The sequence below is a fragment of the Sphaerodactylus townsendi genome, linkage group LG01, assembly GCF_021028975.2.
Source record: "Sphaerodactylus townsendi isolate TG3544 linkage group LG01, MPM_Stown_v2.3, whole genome shotgun sequence".
In the NCBI taxonomy this organism is placed as follows: Eukaryota; Metazoa; Chordata; class Lepidosauria; order Squamata; family Sphaerodactylidae; genus Sphaerodactylus; species Sphaerodactylus townsendi.
In genome coordinates this window covers 29,378,831-29,402,534 of record NC_059425.1, presented here as the reverse complement: position 1 = coordinate 29,402,534, position 23,704 = coordinate 29,378,831, and the positions used below count along the sequence as shown (strand labels likewise).

General features: G+C 48.0%; 1 protein-coding gene across 1 annotated transcript in view; it reads left to right on the top strand.

Moving 5' to 3' along the window:
* Positions 1-1,062: 1,062 nt before the first annotated feature.
* Positions 1,063-23,704, top strand: part of KIF3C (kinesin family member 3C) — a 60,570-nt gene continuing 37,928 nt past the window's right edge. Inside the window, exon 1 of the mRNA XM_048516307.1 lies at positions 1,063-3,096. Within this exon, the coding sequence (XP_048372264.1) occupies positions 1,684-3,096 (1,413 nt within the window). The 5' untranslated portion in view covers positions 1,063-1,683. The remainder of the gene's footprint in view (positions 3,097-23,704) is intronic.

Below are 23,704 nucleotides of genomic sequence, written 5' to 3'. Positions count from 1 at the left end.
TCAGCCCCCCTTCTTTGGTGACTTCTTGTCCAAGTAGGAAGTCTCAACCCTCCCTAGCTTCTGAACTCTTAAAAGATCAGACTAGTCCAGGTTATGAGGGCAGCGAGTCCATAATTTGTTGGCAGATACAAATAGATAGACAGACAGACAGACAAGGAATGAATGTAAACAGTGGTGTCAAAATACAAGAAATACTATCTGTGACATTTCTCCGCAAAGCTCAAATGTACTGTGCACCCCTAAGCACTTTTGCAACCACACAATAGTTCCAGGGATGGTATAAAAATGGAAAATCCGAACGGCACCCCGCTTTGCCTATTTGGCGGCATGCCTCTCCAAACACTGACCAGATCTAGAACTATTTAGCTTCAGCCAGGTCCCTTCCAACCATACCCTACTTAGTTATTAACCCTTTTATTAACATGGGGCACAATCTCTCAGGAAGGCAGATGCCCCACTGAAATGAGTCAGCTCTTGCCGCAGGGCACAGCTGCAGGCAGCTGCATAGACCAGAGTCTTGGCTTTATGCTCACCTCAGTGCCTGCACCATCCCTAGAGACATAAGGCAAAGAGCCTTTAAAATGGTGCACTAGAAAGAACTGGGGTGTTCAAATTACACTCAGTGTCTGACAGCCTGCAGTCACTCACATGCCTGTCATTACAGAGAGGAAATCGGGAAAAGCTTCGAGTTACAGAAACCGGACGCTGGGCTCCCCAGCCTTCTACAAAAGTCTCATGTTTGGAGGTGCCACAATCTGTACCAAAAGGATCTGGGGTGTTTTTTTAGACGAGCCATTCCCAGCTTGGCTTTCTGGTGCCTTGTCGCAAGAGGCCAGGAGGGTAGCTCTGTATTCCTGGGCGCTCTGGGTACCAGCTGCCTGCCCCTTTAAGACGCACCGCCTTTGCCATCCCTTCTGCCATGATCCGGGGCTCCCGGCAGCATCCTTCTGGTGTGTGGAGACTGCAACAAAGGCGGGACTACATCCCCCAGCGTGCTTCGCGTCCAATGGGCGTGGCAGCCAAGAGGGGCTTGATGTTCGCAGTCCGGTGGGCAGGCTCTGAGGAGGAGAAGGCGCTTGCTTCTGTGCGCTGCTTCCCATTCCATGCCAGCAAACCAGCCACTCTGCAGTCCCCCTCCCCATCAGATCAGCAGCAGCATCCCTCTCCCCCTCCCTCCCTCTCTCTCCCCCTCCCCTTCTGTTTTCCTCCCTCATTCTCTCACATACACAGCGGGCAGCAGCTGCTGCTGAGCTACAATGAATGAGCATCAAGCGCAGGGGCACATTAGCCCTTCCCGGCACTGTCGCCCGGAGCTGCCGATGGATCCCTTAGGAAGATTCAAGAATTAGACAGGAAGGAAAGAAAGCCTCACTCTTCATTGCCAAAAGAAAAAAAAATCTGGGGGAAAAATCAGGAGAGAAGACTGAAATTCGACAGCCTTCCCTTCCTCTCCCTCGGGGATGATCCAGGATGGGTGGTCTGCGGTCCAGGGTGAGGTGCCCTGAATGGATCCTGCCGAACTGCATCCATTGTGCAGAAGAGAAAATACAAGTAACCGCAGCCTCTAGTCTGTGAGTGTCGCTGCTACAGCAACATTCGCCCGGGAAGGAAGAAGCCCTCATGCCTGTCAGAGCCATCACTTTTACCTGCTAGTCGAAGGTGGGCAGGAGCAACTGGTTCAAGATGGCTAACAGGCCCAAAATTAGCGAGGCGCTGAAGGTGGTGGTCCGCTGCCGCCCGATGCACAGGAAGGAGGAAGCTGCTGGCTATGAGCGAATCTTGGACATGGATGTGAAGCTGGGCCAAGTGACGATCCGGAACCCTAAAGCCTCGCTGGGCGAGCTGGCAAAGACGTTCACCTTTGACGCTGTTTATGATGCCAGCTCCAAGCAGGCAGACCTGTATGACGAGACTGTACGGCCCCTGGTAGATTCAGTTCTGCAAGGGTTCAATGGCACCATGTTTGCCTATGGTCAGACTGGCACTGGGAAAACTTACACTATGCAAGGGGCCTGGGCTGACTCTGAGAAGAGAGGAGTCATCCCCAACTCTTTTGAGCACATCTTCACCCACATCTCTCGCTCACAGAACCAGCAGTACTTGGTCAGAGCTTCCTACTTGGAGATCTATCAAGAGGAGATCAGAGATCTCCTGGCCAAAGACCAGAGTAAGAAGATGGAGCTCAAAGAGAACCCTGAAACCGGTGTTTACATCAAGGACCTTTCATCATTTGTGACGAAAAATGTGAAGGAAATAGAGCACGTCATGAACTTGGGGAACCAGAACCGGTCAGTGGGCAGCACCAACATGAACGAATACAGTTCTCGCTCACACGCCATCTTTGTCATCACGGTGGAGTGCAGCGAGATCGGCCCAGATGGGGAAGACCATATACGGGTAGGAAAGCTCAACCTGGTGGACTTGGCTGGGAGTGAGCGGCAGAGTAAGATGGGGATTCAAGGGGAAAGACCTAAAGAAGCATCCAAGATCAACCTTTCCCTCTCTGCTTTGGGCAACGTCATCTCAGCCCTGGTGGACGGCAAGAGCACCCATATTCCCTACAGGGACTCCAAGCTCACCCGCCTTCTTCAGGACTCCCTTGGTGGCAATGCCAAGACCATCATGGTGGCCACGCTGGGCCCAGCCTCCCATAGCTACGACGAGAGCTTGTCTACTCTCCGATTTGCCAACAGGGCCAAAAATATCAAGAACAAACCCCGGGTCAATGAGGACCCCAAAGATACCCTGCTGCGGGAGTTCCAAGAGGAGATCATACGTTTGAAGGCCCAGCTGGAGAAACGGGGGATGCTGAGCAAGAAGAGGAGGAGGAACAGCCGGAGGAAGAAGACGCTAGATTGGGAGGGAACCCCTGAGGCTGAAGAACTGGAGGACAATGAGGACGGGGGTCTGGAGAAAAACATGAAAAATTACTTGAAGGAGCAAAAGGAGAGATTGGAGGAGGAGAAAGCGGCTATCCAGGATGACCACAGCTTGGTGAATGAGGACAAGCAGAAGCTGTTGGAAGAGAAGGAGAAGATGATTGAGGAGCTGAGGAAAGAGCAAGAGGCCACGGAACTATTAGCCACAAAGTACAAGGTAAGCTGAATTTGCTGCAGCGTTTCTAGATTGTTTTTCTTTCGTAGCTGGAGTTTGACAAACTCATTCTTGCACATCACCACAACAGTCCTGTGAGGTGGGGCATTATAATCGCACTGCCAAGGTGGGAAATTGAGGGAAGGTGGGTTCCTAATGTCATGCATGGCATTCATGGCCCCATGTTTGTTCTTTAGCCAATCAGGTGGTCTAAAAAGTGGATTTCACCCCCACTTTTTGACATGGGTGAAGAGAGGATTCTCGTTCATACTACTTGAGTCAGAGTCTCCAGACAGGACATGGTGGCTATTCTCAATTTGCTGCACTTGTAGTTTAAAGAGCCCAGGGCCATATCTTATCTGCTCAACCGCCATGGATCTTTGTGGCAATTATAGGCTTGTGCTGGCCATTCAGCCTCCTGGCTGTGTTTATGTGCTGTCATGTGTTGGCTGGATTCCTTTGCATGGTCTGTCAGGCACTGTTCCGTTGGGCATAGGGTGGGAGTGGCCGAACTGTAGGCCAACAAAGCTCTGTGTGTGTGTGTGTTTGTGTGTATGCGTGTTTGATGTTCAGCGCCAGCAGCTCGGGCTAAGTGCCTGTCACACAACAAAAGCAGCTAAGAAAATGTCATCTCCATCACCGTGTGGAGGTGACCTCCCCCATACGCATTGGCCAGCAGAGCTGGGAGACCGGCCAATCCAGTCGTGCTCTCACGATGGGGTTTCCTTTTGTCTCCGCAAGTGGGTGTTGCCAAGAGAGGCAGCCTGCCAGGCCAAAGTGCCTGCAGCATCTTGGGGGGGCTTTCAAATTCCAGCCGAGGACCCCTCCCATCCCCTAACATTTTATCTTTGCCCTTCTTCTGACTGGAAAAGTGGGGGAGCTGCAGAGAGTATTCCTCCAACTGTATCCCCCTGGATGAGGCTAAGGGGCCTCCCAGGCTGGCCACTGCTGTGGGAAAAACAGTGCCGTGGGCTGTCCCACAGTGGGACCAGGGAGCTCGGCAAGGTTGCGCCTCCATCCCGCAGAGCTGGGCGTGGTTGAATTTAAGCCACTGACTTTACCCCAGCCCCTCTGGGGCTTTGTGATGATCATCCAGCGTGTTGATTAGGGTTGCCAACAGGCCTGGAGACAAAGGCCTCTTTAACAGAAGCTTAATGTGTGGAAATGGGCATCTGAACCTTTCCGTGGCACAGAGGCAAATAACATCAACTGGTAAATAACGTGCCATCGAACCTCTGTTAAAGAGACAGGATGTATTTTTTCCCAGGCTCTTGGCAATTCTGTGGTCTCACAAGCTGCCACTTCTTAGGGGCGAAAAAGCCCAAGGTCAAGAGAGAACTGTGGAGTTCTGCCTCCCGCTGCCGCAATCCCAGAGATCCTTGCTCCTTTCCACTGGACCCCACTCCCATCCGAGTGCTAGCCACAAGATCTTCTGTGGGTTCAGTTCAGATGGCTACCCTTTTTTCCTTCTAATTTCCGTGCCAATACCTGGGAATGCCACTCCCAGACCACTCCCACCCTTTTCTAAGCCAGTCCAGCAAGGAGAGTGGGGTTCCAAGACCTACTTAGCTGTGACAGTCGTTGGCAGCTGCTTTCTCTCAGCCTAACCTACCTCAGGGGGTTTGTAGTGAGGATAAATTGAAGGCGGGAGGGAGGCATGTATGAGCTCCTTGGAAGGCAGGCAGGATAACAAATGTAAGGCATTAAAATGGATCACGCTCCTTCCCAGAAATCCTGTTTCCCTTCCCCCAGTCTATTTCTCTCATACACTTAGAGAAGAACCAGGCCATAATTTGAACATATGAGGGAGCGGCAAAGAAGGTTTATCTGAGCACTTTCACAGTGGAGATGTATAGGGTCAGAAAATAATTGAAATAGATGTTTTTTTAAGACAACACCATCGGTGTGAGTGTGCTTTTCCTGTCCCTCCTGTAGGCTTTCTCTTGTTTAGTGTAGAGAGATTCCCCTCATCTCTGGGTAACTCCATCTATCTGTGGGTAGAAAATCCCACAAACATCTGGGAATTGGGAGAAGGACAGAGAGTAGGCATGAGACTCAGCACATATTATTCGAGAAGTTCAGTTCTGTACAGGAGTCCAGCTTTATCTGGCCAGACTCAGTGGGATAGTTCTAGACTGCAGGCCTTCCTTGCTGCCCCCAAACAGGCTGCCCCATGTCATTTTGCTATTTCCAGGGATTCTGTGATGTTGCAAGGATTTATTGGGGGTAGCACTTCTCAGGATGCATGCACCTGTCCCATAGGGTCGACTCTTATACCTGAACTTGTTAGGGGAGGGAGGGAAAGGGGCCGTATAAGGCTTAGCCGAAGAACAGAAAGACTCAGTGCCATAACCTGATTTTAGTGCCAGATGGATATTAGTAAACATGGCAAGTATGTGGGGAAATATGCATCTGAGCATGTGAAAAGTATCTTCCTGCCTTTCCTGAGGAACCACAATTAACTTCTGTAAATTCATTTGAGCATGTGAAAAGTATCTTTCTCTCTTTCCTGAAGAACATTTATAGCCTGTTTTCTCCCCAGTGGGAACTCTAAGCCCCTCGGGGGATAGGGCGGTATAAAAATCTAATTAATTGACTGACAGACAGACAGACAGACAGACAGACAGACAGACAGACAGACAGACAGACAGACAGACAGACAGACAGACAGACAGATAGATAGATAGATAGATAAATATTAGCTAGCTAGCTTACATGGTTCTCCTCTCCTCCATTTTACCCTTGCGAGGTAGATTAAGCTGACAGGGAGTGATTGACCCAAGTCCATAGCAGAGCCAGATATGAACCTTGGTCTCTTAGTTCCTAGTTCTATAACCACTACACCACACTACCTTTTTATTTTCCATGTTCGACACAATCACGTCTAGGATTACTGATTTCCAAGTGGTCCTGGAATTGGCCCAGAAATATGACTGATGACAGGATCAGTTCAAGAGGAAAATGGCAGCTTTAGAAGGCATAATATCCCTGCCATCTCCCATCCCTAAAATCTATCTTCCCTAGACTCCACCCTCAAATCTTCAGGGATTTCCCTATCCAGAGTCTGCAGCTATAGCTCTCAGTTGTGATATATGACATGATATTCATACGCTCATTCACACATACTCTTTTGGGAAAGGCCCATCGCTCAATGATAGAGTAAGCTGTTCTGCCTGCAGAAGGTCCCGGGTTCAATCCTCAGCAGCATCCCCAGCTAAAAGGATCTCCAGTGGTGGGGCTGTGGGGAAGGTCCTGTTCTGGAGATCATTGGAGAGCCCTCCTTGAAAAATGCACAAACTCAACTTCACTAGGGAAAGATAGTTGAGGATGAGGTTCAGGGAATCAGGGGTCTGCAACCTGTGGGTCTCCAGATGTTCATGGACTACAATTCCCATCAGCCCCTGCCACCACGGCCAATTGGTGGCAGGGGCTGATGGGAATTGTAGTCCATGAACATCTGGAGAGCCGCAGGTTGAAGACCCCTGGATTTGAAGGTCAGCCACCTTCTTTAGCACCAAAATGGGAACAGCTGCGTAGCAGAGATTTGGGGGCAGCAGTTAAAGTCAAAAGGGATTGGGCTGCCTATGCATCTCGGCAGGTAACAGTCTTGTTTCTGTGATTCGAGAGGTGGGGAGTGTGAGGGTGTGTGTGAAATTGAAGAAGGTCTGTGTAGAACAAGAGTGTGGTTTGGTGTTCTAGTGAGATATGGAGAAAGGTCTTCCTCCCTGCCAAATTACCAAAATTACTGCCTGGACATCCTTTGGTTTGCACTATGGAGAGTCAATTTGGAATTCATTTTCTCTAATCGTATAAGTGGTTATTCTGTAAGGAGGAAAAGACACTCTGCATATGTTCAGAGGCATTCTCATCCATGCCATTATGGCATGCTTTCCGGGAGTGAGCTCTGCATCCAAAAGTCTGTGCTTTGGTAGCTCCAAGGTTTACCCAGGCGCTATGAGGAGGAGTTACTGAGCTCCAGGAGAGTGGCTACATCTCCTAGCAGTCCTTGCAGTTTTGGATGGATACAGAGCAGAGCTGGGGCAGCAAGAGGACAGGGGGTGGTTGCATGAATGGAGCCCTCTGTCCAGCACAGCCGCCTTCTTATTGAATGAACATAATGCTATTAGCAAGCATCCCACCCCACGCAGCCTGGGCCAGTGGAGGCCTTGAGAATAAAGAAGGCTGTTGTCTTCTGGAGAAAAGCAGCTCCACAAATGGATGGCTGGGAAAGAGGGGCACATAGGGGATCCCCCCTCCTGCAACCCACACACGTGCACAAGCTGTAGGTTTGTCTTTTTAAAATCTGGCCTTAAGGACATGTCATGAAAGCAAACAAGACCTAAGAGTTAAAGGAGCAACCAGAATCGAAGTTCTGGAAATGATTATTCCTTTCTCCCATATATGTGGGTCAGGGCAATTTGCTTTCCTCGTCCACGCTTCTGTCTCAGTCACTCAGTTGTTAAAATCCAAAAGCAAAATCCACAGTCCACATAATACCTTTTATTAGGACCAGCTACAAAGACACAGAGCAGTGAGCAAGCGTTCCAGTTGGCCAGAACGCGCCCTCAGTTTCGATGTTACCAAAAAAAAATTAAATGAAGAAAGAAAAAGATGTTTGGGCCAATGATTTTATGATGCCCTGCCCCAGCGCACAGCAAGCCACATTCACAGCACCGTGCGAGGAAAGCCTGGTGACTCTGCCCATCTCTTAGGCTCTTTGAAGCTGTGCAGAATAGCAAAATCCTCTTGCAAACAGTTGTGAAAGTGGTTTGAAAATGCATTATTTTGTGTGTGCGGAAGGGGCCATAGAGTCAAACTAGATGAGATGGCAAACTAGATGAGATGGCATTGTGTCCACCATAGGGACGGTTTGCCATTTTAAAGCGGTTTTTAAATGCTACGAGATTGCTGTGTGGCATAGGAGGCTCTCTTTGCCCCCCTGCACTTTTCAAGTGCCAAAACAGCCAAACATACACAACCCGCAGCTGTTTCAGCACATGAAAGGGTGTGTGTGTGCGTGTGTGTGTGTGTGGTGTGTAGGGCGGGAAACGAGAGCAGCTCAGGTCACTGTGTGCATGCCCAGTCAGTATTGGGCTGTCGCAGCATTTTTAAATCACTGTAAAATAGAGGCAGCGTCTCTGTCTGGACAGGGGGATGCTGTCACATCTAGTTGGGGCCCTACACAGCTGAGGGGTCCACTTGTCCTGTTTTTTTTGCCTGCTATGGTGCATAGCTATAGTCTTACTTACAGTCTTACTTACTACAGCAGGGAAAATAGGAGAAGACTGTAGAGGGGTTATGGATGTAATTTTCAAAGAAAACCTTGGTTTGCACATATGTCCTTTCCAAATACACAACCTCCTTCCTCAGACCTTTAAAGGATGTCACCATAATATTTGGGTCTCCCACCATGTGCTGGATCTTTTCTTTTTACTCCTTCCCATCTTGGTGTTGTTGTTCTTAGAGGATGTTCCCTGGGGAAAGTTTAAGTTTCCCTTCTAGTGTCTGTTCTTAACAGCTTCTTTTTTTTCCTTGCCGTCCTTTGTTCTATATAGTGCCAAACTGTTTCTCAGACCCAAAAGTCACTGAAGGAGAATCAGAGCAAGGGAGGCAAGACCTAAATTATTGAAATAAGCACACAAGATGCAGCTGTTCACTCCTATCTTTCTCACCCATGGAGAGCTTGTGTCTCTTATGGTAGAGAATGTGCTTCGCATAAGAAAAGTCTTAGGTTCAGTCAGAGGCGTAGCTCCAAGGGGGACGGGGGGGAGTCGCGAGGCAGCACAGGGCACGCGAGGGCTCACACCTGTGAGTGAGTGTGCCAGCAAGGGCATTCGGGGGGGGCATGAGTGGCGGGTGTTCAGGGACAGGCAGGGGGGCAGAGGATGCACCAGTGCACTGGGCGCTTTCTCCCCTTGCTACTCCTCTGGGTTCAGTCCCTGATCATTCCCGGCAAATCCTCTGCCCAGGCTGGTGCCATTCAGAGCAGACCCTGTTGAGCTAGAATCTAGCTGCTAGATGGACCAATGTCTTGTCTCACTAAAGGACATCTTCAGATCTTTTCTGCCATCACCATCAAATGCAGCAGAGGGAGGAAAGCAAACGATATCTGTTGGCCAACAGCTGGTCTTCTGCACCTTTATGGGAGTAATTTGTGAATGGATAAGGACCAAACTAGATGTGACATTTCTTTAACAAGTTCTTCTCTCATTCCCTCAGTCAGATGTATGGTGGCCAACCTCCAGGTGGGGCATGTAAATCTCTCAAAATTACAATTGACCTTCACACTGCAGAAATCCATTTCCCTGGAGGAAGTGGCTGCTATGGCAGTGGTTCCCAACCTTTTTTCACTCGTGTACCCCTTGACAACCCGTTTCCCTAAAATTGTCCCCCTGTATTAGCAAATCCATTAGGTAATTTTCTGAGTACCCCAATCGCTGTGGTGCATACCGCTGGGGGGTACACGTGCCCCAGGTTGTGAACCACTGCTTTATGGCATTATAGCCCACGATGTCACCACCACCACCACCACCACCACCCCTGCAAACCCCACCCTTCCTAAGCTCCTCCCCAAATTTCCAGGACTTTCCCAATCTGGGATTGTCAACCCTAATCAGATGACAGCTGCAGATAGATAAATTCCCATGGGCTGCAGGAACCTGCCCTGAACCATGCTCTTGTGGCACTTGAGAAATTAGTTCTCAGCAACTGCTGTCTGTCTGAGGGGAATGGCTGGAAGGTTCCTCCAACTCAGCTCATTAAAGTTGTAATGTCTGGTTTGGCCCTGAGTGACAGCAAAGAAAGTCACAGACCTGAGTATATGATGCTAAGCAGCCCCCACCCTGGGGAGCGGGGAGGAACTGCTGCTCATCTTAAGCAAGGCATCTAGAGGGCATCTGAAGAACTGAATCAAATAGAAGTGACAAGAGAGAGGAAATTCTAGACTGACAAATTAAAAATTAACTGAGTCCATATGTCACTAGAGCTGGTCTTTTTACCAGAGTTAATGAAAAGTAACCAATGTAACAGACTTCCAGAAAAGTATTCAGAGGGATGGATTAGAGGCCAGAAAATTACATGCCTAAGCTCTGTGCTGAGCAACTGCTTAAAAGTGTTGGTAAAATTATTAAGTGTTGGTAGAATTAGTAAACGTAGACAGAACCACCAGCCTTGCTGAGGAAGAAATGGTATGTATGGCTTCTGCAAAGGTGAGTCCTGCGCCACCAGCTTTTTAGAGATCTTTGAGTGTGTCAACCAGCATTATTGTTGTTATTTTATTTAGCAAGACAATTGCATCCCCATTTTTCCTCACATATGGATAAGGGGGATAAGATGAGAGAGAGTGGCTTAGTGGGGGAGCATCTGCTTGGCATGCAGTCAGGAAATAATGAGCTAGATTCTGGCATGGTATTAGGCAGTTCCATATGGAAGAGAACCATGGCTCTCTTGACTTATTTGTGGCCTTACTGGGGGGCAAGTGGCCAGCCACTGCCGGAAACAGGATGCTAGATGATTTGGCCAAACATTTGTGTGATCCAGCAGAGGCCTCCTTATGTTCTAATGAGCAAGTCAGCGACAACTTACAGGACTGGGTTGCATCCCAGCAAATAAGGCAGTATGGTAAGAAAACCAGCAGCCAAGTTCATCTATTTGTGCCACTCCAATTTGTGTGCAGTAACACGTTCTGGAAACTACGTTCATGAAATTTCCTGCATCTTGTCTGGTTTAGCCCTGAATGCGAATCCTGTTATTATTTATTTATTTATTTTGACTTTCTTAATTGCCCCTTCCAGAGCTGGCTCAGGGCAATTTACAAATCAACAACAAATACAATAAAAGTGTCTCAGCCTACGTAGACCATAAAAGGGGAAACCGAGTGACAGTCTAAAAATTGTAATATAATTAACTGTTTGTTAAAATAGTCCAATTAAAAATGTAATAAATATTTAAAATTTAATAAATACCAATAGTGGTCAGATGGTGGACTGATGAATGATGGCGCAATCTCAATGCTTTGCACCTACAGTGAAGCGGCACATACCCACTAGGGATAGATGGACCTCAACGAAATGCCTGGCGGAACCAGAGGTGTAGCTCCATAGGGGGCGGGGGGCATGCGACGCATAGGGCGCGTGCCCCTATGGGGGTGTGGCGAGGGCGTTCCGGGGTGTGGCGGGGGCATTCCGGGGCAGGGCGGGGGCGGAGGACACACCAGTGCACCGGGTGCTTTTCCCCCTTGCTACGCCTCTGGGCAGAACAGCAGTTTTGCGGGGCCTGTAGAATTCCATGAGGTTCCACAGAGCCCTGATCTCCTTAGGGAGTCTGTTCCACTGGGTAGGGGCTAAGGCTGAGAAGGCCCTGGCCCGCGTTTAGGCCAAACGGATCTCACGTGGGCCAGGCGTTACTAGGAGCCCCTTTCTCACATCAGTGCCACAGTTTTGCAGGCCCTGAGGAATCCCACGAGGTTCCACAGAGCCCTGATCTCCTCAGGGAGGCTGTTCCACTGGGTAGGGGCTAAGGCAGAGAAGGCCCTGGCCTGCGTTTAGGCCAAACGGATCTCACGTGGGCCAGGCGTTACTAGGAGCCCCTTTCTCACATCAGTGCCACAGTTTTGCAGGCCCTGAGGAATCCCACGAGGTTCCACAGAACCCTGATCTCCTCAGGGAGGCTGTTCCACTGGGTAGGGGCCAAGGCTGAGAAGGCCCTGGCCCGCGTTTAGGCCAAACGGACTTCATGTGGGCCAGGCGTTACTAGGAGCCACTTTCTCCCATCAGTGCAAAGCAAAATGCTCTATCACTGAGTGCTAGTTTAGAAAGGGCTCAGACCAAGCAAGGGCTTGAGAAACAGCAAAGCGTACTCCATGCCTTTCAAAAGAGTATTTATGTACCTTTGCATTGTAATTTGCATGATTTTAGTGTTGGCGCCTTCAGTATGAAAACAAATCAAAGTATCTGTCGGTGGTGGAGATTAGATGACAAATCTGCATTCTCACTGCTGTGTGTGAAAGCCCTGATTTTGAGCAGCAGCCTTTATAAACACAATTGCAAGGGAAGACTGACCTAATTTTGATAGCAACCGAACTGTGAATCATATGGCTAGGAAGAGTAAATGCAGTACGAGGCTGGGCTTCCTCTGGGAACATGTGTGTGAGGTCGAGGCTTTACAGATGTGACTCTTACTAGCAGAATGGTCTGTTGGAAAAGACGGCAGCACTCGGCTAATGACGTTGTAGGGATAGTGCAGTGGTGGCAAAATAGCTCCTCATTTGTTACATTTAGTCCTGGAGAGCTTTCAAATTGGTCTCACAAATGAGATGTTCTCCTTGAACAAGACCAGGGCTGTGTGTGTATAAAACACACAACCAGAGTGAAATTTCCTCATGGAAGAGAACGAGATGCACGAAAGTTTAGAGCAGGGGTCCCCATCCTTTTCAAGCTTGCAGCATGAGAGAATTGAGGGTGAATTAAGCATCCCAAAATAGCTTTCCTACACAGAAGGAGCTAAATATCCAAGAGGCAGAAGCAAATAGAACACCTCTCTCCTCACACTTCCTGGGAAGAGGGCAGCTCCAAGGGGGAATGGAGCCACACTTTGTTTGAGAAAAGCCAGGTGCGCCACCAGTTCCTCCCAAATCTATTCAGAACACAGAATGAGAGCAACCAGTAACCAATGCTTTCATATCTTACAAGGGACCCACTCACATTCTGAAAATCTCAGTGGGCACCAAACGAAGTACCGGTGGGCATTATGGTGCAAATGGGCAGTACGTTTGGGAACTCTGGTTTAAGGGCAATGAAGTTTGAGAATCCAAAGATATTTCTGGTGGAACGCTCTGTCTATTGCAGGGGTGTCCAACTCTGGCGCTTCAGATGTTCAGGGACTACAATTCCCATCATCTCCTGCTGGCAGCGTCCCATTCTTTGCTGACTATATTGTATTTGCATTGTATTTATATTTGTATTGTATGTTATATACTTATTGTGAATCCATGTTGGAAATCGCTCGTAGACTGGGGTAACAGGGAAAGTGATATAAAAATCAATTAGTAAATAAATAATTCCCGTATCTGAGGGACTGCTCTGCAGGTCAAGCAGAACCAGAACTGTGCAAAATAAGATGACATAAACTATGCAACATAGGAGAAACTTGGTGGATTTCTTCCAATTGCAGGATTTTTATCACTTACCAGCAGAATTTCTATCTGATTAATCTTATCAAATGTTTAGGGTGAAATTAATGATTCTCCTCATTTCCATTGTATTTATCTTCACAAGAGAGGGTGGCCAAGAGAGAGTGACTAGTTATTTCGTTTAGTGATTTCATGGCTCAATGAGGAATTAAACTCTGAGCTCTCCAGTCCTAGTCTGACACTCTAACCATTATACAATACTGCCCCTCCACCCCTCTGAAAAGAACTGAAAATTTTAGCCCTGCGCAATAAGCAATCAGAGCTCTACAAGAGGCCTAATGTGCCATTTCCTTGCTCGTGCTGTGCTCCCCTCTTCTATTTCTGAATCTTTTTGTTGCTGCTCATAGCGTCTGCTATTATTCCAATCAGGGACACCATATTTCCTCATCATTTTGTGCATGCATGCAGTGTACCAGAGGGTAAACAGGGCAGTGCTGAATGGGCTGGTGGCAGCTGCCACATGCAGCTGTTTGCCTGGGGGAGGTAGTGATTCACATATCAGATGGTGGATTGACATGGTCACAACATAATGGAATTTATAGTGCAACACACCTTATTCATACTTTCCTAAGAAAAACAGAGGTATGAATGCTTGGAAAGGCACACACGTACATGTCCTTGAGTGTTTTTTTATTTCTTTTTTTTTACCATGCAATCGTAAGTGAAGTTACCCATTTCTAGGTACGCTGAAGCCAGTGGATTTAAGAATGTTTAGGAACTCTGTTTAGGATTGCTGATCACCTGGTCCAGAACCTGAAAGTCTGTAAGTGCATGCACACAGGGATTTTGCTTTGGTTTGGCATCCAAAGCAGAGCTGGGTTTGTTTGTTTTTGAGCCTCTATCCAATGTTATCCTCCAACCTGTCCATTTCCTTGTGTTCCCTGACTTTGCTATAATCTTTCCCAAATGTGGTTTTGCAAGATCTTTTAGTGGAAAGATTGTAGTCAAAGTGTGTTTCAATGTGTGGGAATGCCAGGGGTGTGCATTTGTTGCAGTCCCATTCACATCACACCATTTTTTCTTCCTCAACCATGCCCCCTTCCCCCCCCCCCCGGAACAGCCCAGGAACATTTCCCACATCACACCAGAGGGCTTTTTGAGGCTTTTAAAAAAATCAGTGACATGTTGTAGAATAATAACATAATGCTCTATCTACTGGTTCCTCTGAATTCCCAGGTTTCAAGTATTATTAAAAGTAAATCTCTGTCATTGCAGAGAAATACCTTTCCTGGGAAGATAAGTAGGAACTCTCAAGAGGAAACCAAGACAAAACTTAAGACAATAGAACACAGGGTAAATCATAGGCCAGGAGTCAATATATACATTGAGCAGGTGGGAAAAAGCATAAGAGCGAGGATCTGGTGCAAACATTTTCCAGGAAGCAGGGGCTGATGGGAATTGTAGTCCATGAACATCTGAACTACAGTGGGTGTAACCTCTATCTGTGGGTTCTGTGGGGCAGAACTTGGAAGGAGTTGCAAAGAACTAAATTTAAAACAAAATGGTTTACTTTCTTAACAAATAACATTTTTAACATTAACATTTAACATTAACAATTTACAGCCCTTTTAGGTTGCATTTCAAGTCCTTATATTTACAGTCTACTGATAATGCCAAGTCAAATTTTTCTTTGCTGGTGGTTGGCTTATGAAGACTTCAGAGGCTTGGTGAACGGGATTCAAGATGATGAAGGTCCCCAAAAGAACTCCCATCAACTCCATACATAGCAAGCCCTGAAACAATAAATTCTAACATTTACAATACAGCAAAAATAAACAACTCCCTTCCCACTTGTTCCCAACAACTTTGCAGTTACCTTAAACAAGGTGTTAAGAGCTTACAAAGAATTAAATCAAGGTCCCAGCCTGGTAGCCTTGCTTCCTCCAACTTCACCAGTTTTTGCAGCCTTCTGCTGCTTTGAGTCTCCACCCCTTTCTGGGTCAACCCATTCTGAACATAGGGGTTAAACGGGCATATCTGGAACATAAGATCTTTTGCAGTGCTGATGGCTGCTGCACAGGGCTGGTTGTAGGTTTTGGTATGCCCTAGGCAGAGAGGGCCCAGACCCATTTCTAGCCCCCTCTTCTTGCCCACCTGCCCTCACCTGTCTGTGTCCTTCCTCTACCCGCTGGTGTCCTACCAGCTGGAGTCACAGCTGCCCATCCTGTTTGCATGCCCTTTCCCTGGTGGCGCTGGGTGATGAGTGCAGCCAGGGGTGCCAGTGCCATGGCCACTCGGAATGCTGTTGCTTTGTGAACCAAACCAAACACATGGCCTTCTCCAGCAGTGCTAAGCAGCATATGCGGCTGGATGTATAAGTGGCAAAGTGCTCCCAAGTAGGCAGTGGAAGGGTGTGACATTAGAGGAGGGGCATGAGTAGGGAGTGAGGAGCAGTGGGCCCTTGCAGCTACTCCACCTCAGGATATGCTGAGACCAAGTCCTTCCACTGCTGGTCATGTGGACCTTGCTTGCGCAGCCCTGAGGTGGGTCTCTCGTGGACTGCCAGTGTGTTGCTGTGGACGCTTGTGAAGCAGAGGGGGCAGGAAGCTCCACTCCAACCCCTTGGAGGCCTTGTGCCAAGAAGGCTCGCAACAATCACACTCCAGGAAACACTATTCGCCCAAAGCAATGCAACCTGTGGGATGCAGGTATTACGACCAAGGAAGGAAAATCCCGAGGCTCAAAAACAAGGAAAACAAAACACAGAAATAAGTGACTCTCCTGTGGGAAATGGTGGGAGGACCTGTTGCTGGGCAACCAATTCTACTTAGCATCACAGGGAATTCTCCTGTCACTGCAGAGGGAACACAAGATTCAGAAGCAGTCCTTTGGCCCCCCACAACCTGCATTGATTTAGCCCACAAAACAGAAGTGTTTTTACTTCAGAAATTGCAACGTTTTTTGGGGGGATGGGTACCTATGGGGAGGTACAGCAAATTTGAAAACAGCACATTTGCATAAATGCTCTTAGGTGTGTAATTGTGAATATTCACACAGGGAACACCTTTGACTGTAAAGGAGAATGACTGGGAATGGCCAGGATGATAGGCAATGGTGCTCACACCAATAGTACAAAACACTTGCCCCTCTTTAATGAGAAGTGTGACTTTGCATAAAGGGGAGTTCAAACAGAGACAGCTCCTGGGGTGTGTGGCTAACTGTGTGCATTACTTGCATAAAGCCCAGTGGCAGATTCTGCAAAACAAACAAACGAAGCTGCTGGTGTAAGCACATTGTCCTTAATTTGCAGACACATGGGATTATCCCTGGCAGGAGTCTAAACTTACACTTTTCAACACGAGTGTCAAATCTGGGCCAGGGATGGTCCTTCTCTATTCTTGCAGCCAATATTAATCTGATGTCAGAGTTGTGTGGACAGGCAGGCAAGTGTGGCTCAAAAAGCTATAGTATGGTTGAAAAGCCTACGATGCAGCAATCGTGAGGCCTGATGACAAAAATCTCTATTCCCTGGTGTTTTATTTCAATTGTAGATGGACCATTGAGCTAGATTGAGCTTCACATTTTAGCTCCTCCTGCCTCACCAATGCCAAAGTCCCTGCTCTGAGCCTTGACATCTAATGTACATATTCAGTTAATTGTAACAAGTTTAAACTGCAACTCTGTCAAACAGGGACCAACTCCAGCTAAAGAAATTAATGGAGATTAGGGGACAGATGTCGTAGGATCCATCTGCTCTCCAGAGGTGTCCTTTTCTCCAGAGGAGCTCATTTTTTGTAGTCTGGAGAGAGGATGTAATTTCAGGAGAACTCCAGGTCCTACCTTGATGTTGATAATTCTACTCTGCTTGCCACATCCTGGTAAAATCCCCTTTCAGTCATTAAGTTTGGAAGGAATCAGAAGCTGTGGAGGCTTATCTGGGAAACTGGATTAGCCCGTGCACTCCAACACATGCCAGCTGGGTGACCTTGGGCTAGTCACAGCTTTTAGGAGCTCTTAGCCCTACCTACCTAACAAGGTGTTTGTTGTGGGGGGGGAGGGATAGGAGTTTGTAAGCCCCTTTAAGTATTCTTACAGGAGAGAAGGGGGGGTATAAATCCAAACTCCTCCTCCTCCTCTCCTCCTCCTCCTCCTTCTATCCTACTGTAATGACTTCCCCATGATGGCAGGTTTGGCCACGCCCACTACAGCGGTCAAGTTTTCCCTCAGCTTTCTGTTCCCTAAATTCCTTCCTTCTACTCACTCTTATATGAATGTGTTCATCACCCATTCCTCTGAATGGTAAGCAGTTTTTCTGTGAGCCTCTTCACAGATTTATCCAAAGCAGCTGCCTGGGCAAGCTGAGGTTGTTGGTGGGAGAGGCATCTTGAGGTAAATTCCAGACAGGCTGCCCAGGCCTATGAGCAGACCTGTCCCTTATTCTCTTGCAGCTGATCATGCAACTCTGAATGGCATGTACCTTCTTGAAGTTCATGACTCATCTACTGAATGTAGATAACTCAGCATGCATGCACTCCGGCTACTTCCTCTACAGGGCGCTTTCTATATCAAATACATGGATTGTACACCCCCATTTATCCCTCTCCAGTACCCTGATACTAGTTTCGTGTCCTCCACAGATCTGGGGAGATTATGCCCATGATGTGAGATCTCAGGCACCCTCAGATAGCAAGGAAATGTCACAAGCTTTTTTGTTGTCCTTGTAGCAGAGCTATTGATTGGTTTAAACTGGGGGAATCATTTCTGGCTGAATGCAGGGAGTGCCCTTTTAAAGGCCGAAAGTAATTTTCCATAATGTTATCAGCATGGACTGCATAAGAACTCAGCGTAATAGACTGTGGACAATGCCGCACTAGAGTTCTCTTAAGGGGCATAGTGAGAGGCCAGCGAGTCGGTAATATCTGGAAAATTAATTCTGCGCTTCATATAGTGAAGAAATGCTGGTGTGTAAGTGTGTGTGTTTCACACAGGATTACTAGCAATTGCCCTAACTATATGTCAAATGCATTCACTGAATAAAAGTCAAATGAGTATGCAATTCCCTGATTTGGTTCCCCACCGACCCACCCAAAAAGTCATGTGGAATGATGGGATTAACTCTTTCCCTCCTGTGTGCAATTTCTCCAGTCGGAAAAGTCAGGCATTATACTTCCCTCAGCTCTAAAACCATTGCTTGAGGGTAGAGTTGCCAACTTCCAGATGGGGGCTGGAGATCTGGAATTACAGTTGATTTCCAGACGACAGAGATCAGTTTCCCTGGAGAAAAGAGCTGCTTTGAAGGGTAGATTCTATGGCACTGTATCCCCCTGTGTTCATTTCTCTCCCCCAAACCCTTCCCCATAGACTCCAGCCCCCAAATCTCTAGAAATTTCCCAACCTGGAGCTGAAAACTCTAGATGGGGGCATTTCCAATCAAGGAAACAGGATGAAGCAAGCTAAACTCTCACCTCTCCAGATCAGCTTCTCTCTTCCTTCCTGCTGCTTGTTTGGGACACATTATGTTTCTGGAATTCCAATGAGGGAACTTGAGCATCAAGGGATGGTGTGGTTATCTGTTGCTTAGGAGTGCTGTGCAGTCTCCTTGGTTTTTGGAAACAATTGGCTGGGAACAATATCTGAAAGATCAGTCTGTTTTTTGGTGCTCTTTCCTTGGCAGTGCTGTAATTAATTGTTTTCGTACATGCACTTACCACATGCGTGTGAACAGGGCTAGCCAAACAGTACAGGCACCCCAACTTCATTTAGAACAACCGCCTTTTGCAAGCTCAGTGAAACAGCTGTATGTCAACCAAGTGGACTGTCCTGTATCCCTATCAATGGTGCCCAAAAACCTGGGCTAGTACAGAGGCATAGCAAGGGGGGAAAGCGCCTGGTGCACTGGTGCGTCCTCCGCCCCTGCCCCATCACGCCCCCGTCATTCCCTCACCATGCCCCCATGGGGGGGGGGGCGCCCGGAGCATCATGCACCTCCGGTCCCGTTGGAGCTACGCCTCTGGGCTAGTGAAATGCTTTTGGCCAATTTCAGTAGTGGTTGTAGCCAGTGGGCAACAAGGGCAGTTGCCCCAAGCCTTTGTTGGGAGGACCTGACCAACCATAGGCCCTCACCTCCAACAGTGTAGGGGGTACGGGGAGAAGAAAAAGAACAGCCTCCTGCCACTGCTACTTGCCTGTCCAGGGCTCGAGATGTCCATGCATAGCAATAGTCGCTCATGCTTGTTGTGTTTGGTGCTTAGGCAACCGGTTTCCAGCAATGCTCCTGCCTGCCTCGCGCAGGTTGAGGGCTGCTTCTTTCTTGGCCCTGCCAGTGGGGTCCGATGGGGACCCCCAGTGAGGAGTGACAGCCATTCTAGGCCTCATCCTTGATTTTTTCCAAGGGCCTCAGAATCGTTATGACACCCTCTGCTGGCAATGATGCTTGGAATTGCAGCTGAAATTGTTCCTGGAAGGGCATTCTTTTCCACTTTAGCAAGCCCAGAACTCAGGTGCTGGATTATTGTAAGAAGGTCTAGATCAGAGATCTTCAATCTTGTTGAGCCTAAGGGCACATTTTGGAATTTTGAGGATGGGTAGTAGGCTCTGCCACAAAAGGCTACCATGGGAGGCAGTCACAAAATGGTGCTAGGGTACAGTTGCCAGCTTTTGAGGGGTGGGGACATGGAGATTGGTATCTCTCTGACTCTGCAACATTACTTCTGGTGAAAACCTGGAAGTGATGTCATTACATTAACGTGATGTCCTAGGATACACCCAACTCTATAGTTTGACTGTAGAACTTCAATGGAATCATAGAGTGTCACCCCATTGTGCTGATCTCACTTCTGGGTTTGTACCAGAAGTGATTCCTCCATCTCACCCCACCCCCATTTTATCGGTGTTGCCCTTCCAAGTGGTAGCATGGAACAGAGGCTGATTATGCACAATGTGTCTGCTGCGCGATGGGGGTGAATGTCCATCACCTCAAGATTTCTTGTACAGTGGAACCTCGGTTTTCGTTGGCAATTCGTCCGGGAAGCCTTGGTGAAAACTGAAACTGACGAAAACTGATGCTCCCATTGGCAAGCAATGGAGCAGCAGGGCAATGATGTAGGTATAGATTTTTTATGAGGTGGGTTTGGGGGTGGGGCCATGCCCCCACCCACGCCTGGGGGCATGGCCACGCCTCCCCAAGCCCTGCCCTGACCTCAGTGCTTATAAAAGCAGCTCTCCGAGGCTGGGGATGGCAGACTCCTCTGCCCCACCCACCCACCCACCCCCACACCAGCTGGGCTCCCAGTGGGCAGCCAGCAGTCCCTTCTGTCCTCTCCTCTGGGCAGAGACATAGCTAGGGAAAATGGAGCCCGGTGCAAAAACCTCAGTTTTGCGCCCACCCCTCCCCTCCCCTCCCCACCCCACCCCCATGGTCGGCCGCTGTGATGCTGGAATCCACCCCCAAACATCATCACTTTCAGTGGTTTTTAAACTAGAGAGCAGAGGCATAGCTAGACCAGAGTGCGCCCGGTGCACACTCTGGCTTTTGCGCCCCCCCCGCGGCACACACACCCCCCCGCGCAAAACAAAAACCAACGAAAATGGAGGCAACTTTTCATTGAAAAAAAACGACGAAAACCGAAACCAAAGAAAACCGATGGCAACGATAACCAAGGTTCCACTGTATAAGTATATTTTCTGGAGCCCAGCTTTCACTTTCCATTTTCTCTGGCAAGCAAGACCACTTCTAGCATGACTTTAATTTGCTTTGCTAACAACACTTGAGTGGAGTTGAGGTTACATGCCAGTGAGCACATCTTTGCTCTGAATAAGCCTACCTAATCACTTGTGCTGTCCATGCTTTCCCCCTTCAGCACCATGGACGTGTTGCTGCCTCCTTCCTGCTTCTCTAAATGTTTATATTGAGGTATCAATATCTTGATATAACAGAGAGGGCTTTTCCAAGGAATAGTACAAGCTGCTCTATTTCTATCCTCCTCAATGATTGGGAGGGCTTTAAGAAACTTTATTTCAAACCAGCCTTTCTTTTAAAACAAGCTTCCCTCCCATGACAGCAACAGCAGGAAGAGAAGAAGGGGGGACAGGGGAGAGGGAGAGATCTGTGCCTTTAAGGCTGATTTTGATCGGCAGAGTTAAGATAGCCGGCAGAGTTTAGCTGAGAAACTGCACTGTAGGCTGTTGGCTGCCTCCTTGCATGTAAATGGAGAAACATGAGGAGACCCCACTACAAGCTTACTGTGTAGTGAAGAGCTCCAAAGGAGTACTTTGATTGTATGTTCCTACATTGCAAGGGGTTGGACTTGATGACCCTTCCAACTCTATGATTCTATGAAGTAAGCCTTCCAGAGACTGGCGGTTGGGAAGTCTTCCTCTAAAGAGGAAAACCTGGCAGCCCTATGCTGGGGCCAGTAACAAACTTTTTCATGGTGGCAAGCAAAGCATCCTCTTAATGTGAAGGCTGCTGTTTTTGTGTGGATGTTCCCTGCAGAAACAAAACTAACACTTCCTGATTTCTTCTTCAAGCATTCAGTGAGGTCAAGTAAAGCCAGGATTGGGTCTTTGCCTTGGAGAAGAGATGCTTTGGGGAAGCAGCAAGTCAGCACCATTTGAAGAGGAAAATGGGAGGGTATTTTGGTGCCCACTGCCCACAAGTGTCACATTGGGGGTAATCACTGATCTAAATAAAAGCGTAAATCTTTCAGCCAAACCTTCCAAAACTCATCTCGTGGGTAGCTGACTACAGATTATCAAGAAGATTATCAAAAGGAAAATCTTCACACAGCCTACGAAATTCATCATGACAGCAATAGCCACTGGTATAAAGTCTTTTTAAAAAGAACTGGCTGAATATGTGGAGGAGGATCAGGCTGTCAGTGGTGACAAGCCATGAAAGGCAAACATGCAGCTGCTGTAATCAGAGACAGGATATGCCTCAGACTTCAGGATACTGGGGAGAAGCTGGGCATGGCTGCCTTCCAATGTGCTTTGTTTGCAAACTTCCCAAGGGCATCAGGCTGATTTAATGATGGATTGCTGAGCTGAAAATGGAGTGTCTCAATATTCTTGTGATAAGGATGCTTTCAGCGTATTCCAAAGAGAGAGGGAGAGAGAGGGAGATGGGAATGGCAAGAACACCAGTGTAAAGTACAAAAGATCACTGTTCATTGGTCCCTGTTTAGTGGATGGAAAGCTTTTTTTGCGTAATGGATGGCAGAGTCACATCCCCAAAGGAGGCTCTTTATCATCTCAGTGTAATCGTCCACATGTTCTTAGGGTGTGTTGCATTTCATCACGGATGTACAAAATGTACTGTTTACACCTCTTGCCACTCGTGCCTGTGTACTTGACTATAGGTGTCCTCTGTTAAATGAGTTTTACTCCCAAGTAAGTGGCACAGAATTGCAAGCCCAAATCTCTAAAAAGTATATAGAAGTGTAAGAAACATTCAAATCACCGTAAAAGTGTGTTTCAAAATGATCTGTGATGTTTGGTTCCTTTATGAGGGAGGTTAAACCTGCATGAATCAGAGGCAACTGTTTGGGGTGCCAGTTTTTATTAGGTGTGCTGAATGTGTGGCTGCACCCCAGGATCCAGAAGCGTAGCGCCAAGGGGGCGGGAGGTGTGCGACGCACCGGGCGGCGCCCCTGCAGAGGTGTTCTGGGGGCAGGGGTGGGACAGGGCATTCTGGGTGCGGAGCATTCCAGGGGCTTGGAAGGGCACGCGGAGTGCGCATGCGGCGGACGGCACTTCCCCCTCGCTTTATCCCCTGTAACATCATAGAATGTTGCTTTTCGTCAGAAAGGCCTGGACTCAGAACTGGGTCATGGACCAACATAAAGTGGTTCACAAAAAGGACATAACCCCCATGTTTAGGAAGATGTCTTTGACAGCAGGCCAAGTTTGCTTTTTTAATTTAAAAAATCACCTGCAGAACTGTTCTCCTACCAGCCAAACAGCATGTATTTCCCTTGTTGCAAAATGTGATTAAAAATAAATAAATCTGTGGCACGGCTATCTCTCCTTCAACAAGACTCTCCTTCCACTCAATTACACACATATAGTGATCATGCTACTGCTGCAGGTTCTAGAGCCACAACAACAGAAAGCAAGCCGAAGTTCCTACTGCTATGACCCCTCACCTCCAAATAGAAACATTTTTAGCAGACCAAAGACCACCTCTGTTCACCTGAAAGTTATGGATGCCTGCTAGTCAGTGGTGTGAAGTGGCTTAGAGTAGCTGTACCCTGTCCTGGACAGAGATCACTTTGCTGTATCCTTATAAGAACATGGGAAGAGCCTTGTTGGATGAGGCAAAGGCCCATCTAGTCCTGCATTCTGTTCACACAGAGGCCAACCAACTGCTTCTAGAAAGCCCCACAAACAGGAAGACTGCCACGGCGTCATTCTGCCTGTGCTCCCCAGCAACTGATTTAAAAGTCTGGACATGCGTCATGATTAGTAGCTGTTGATAGCCCA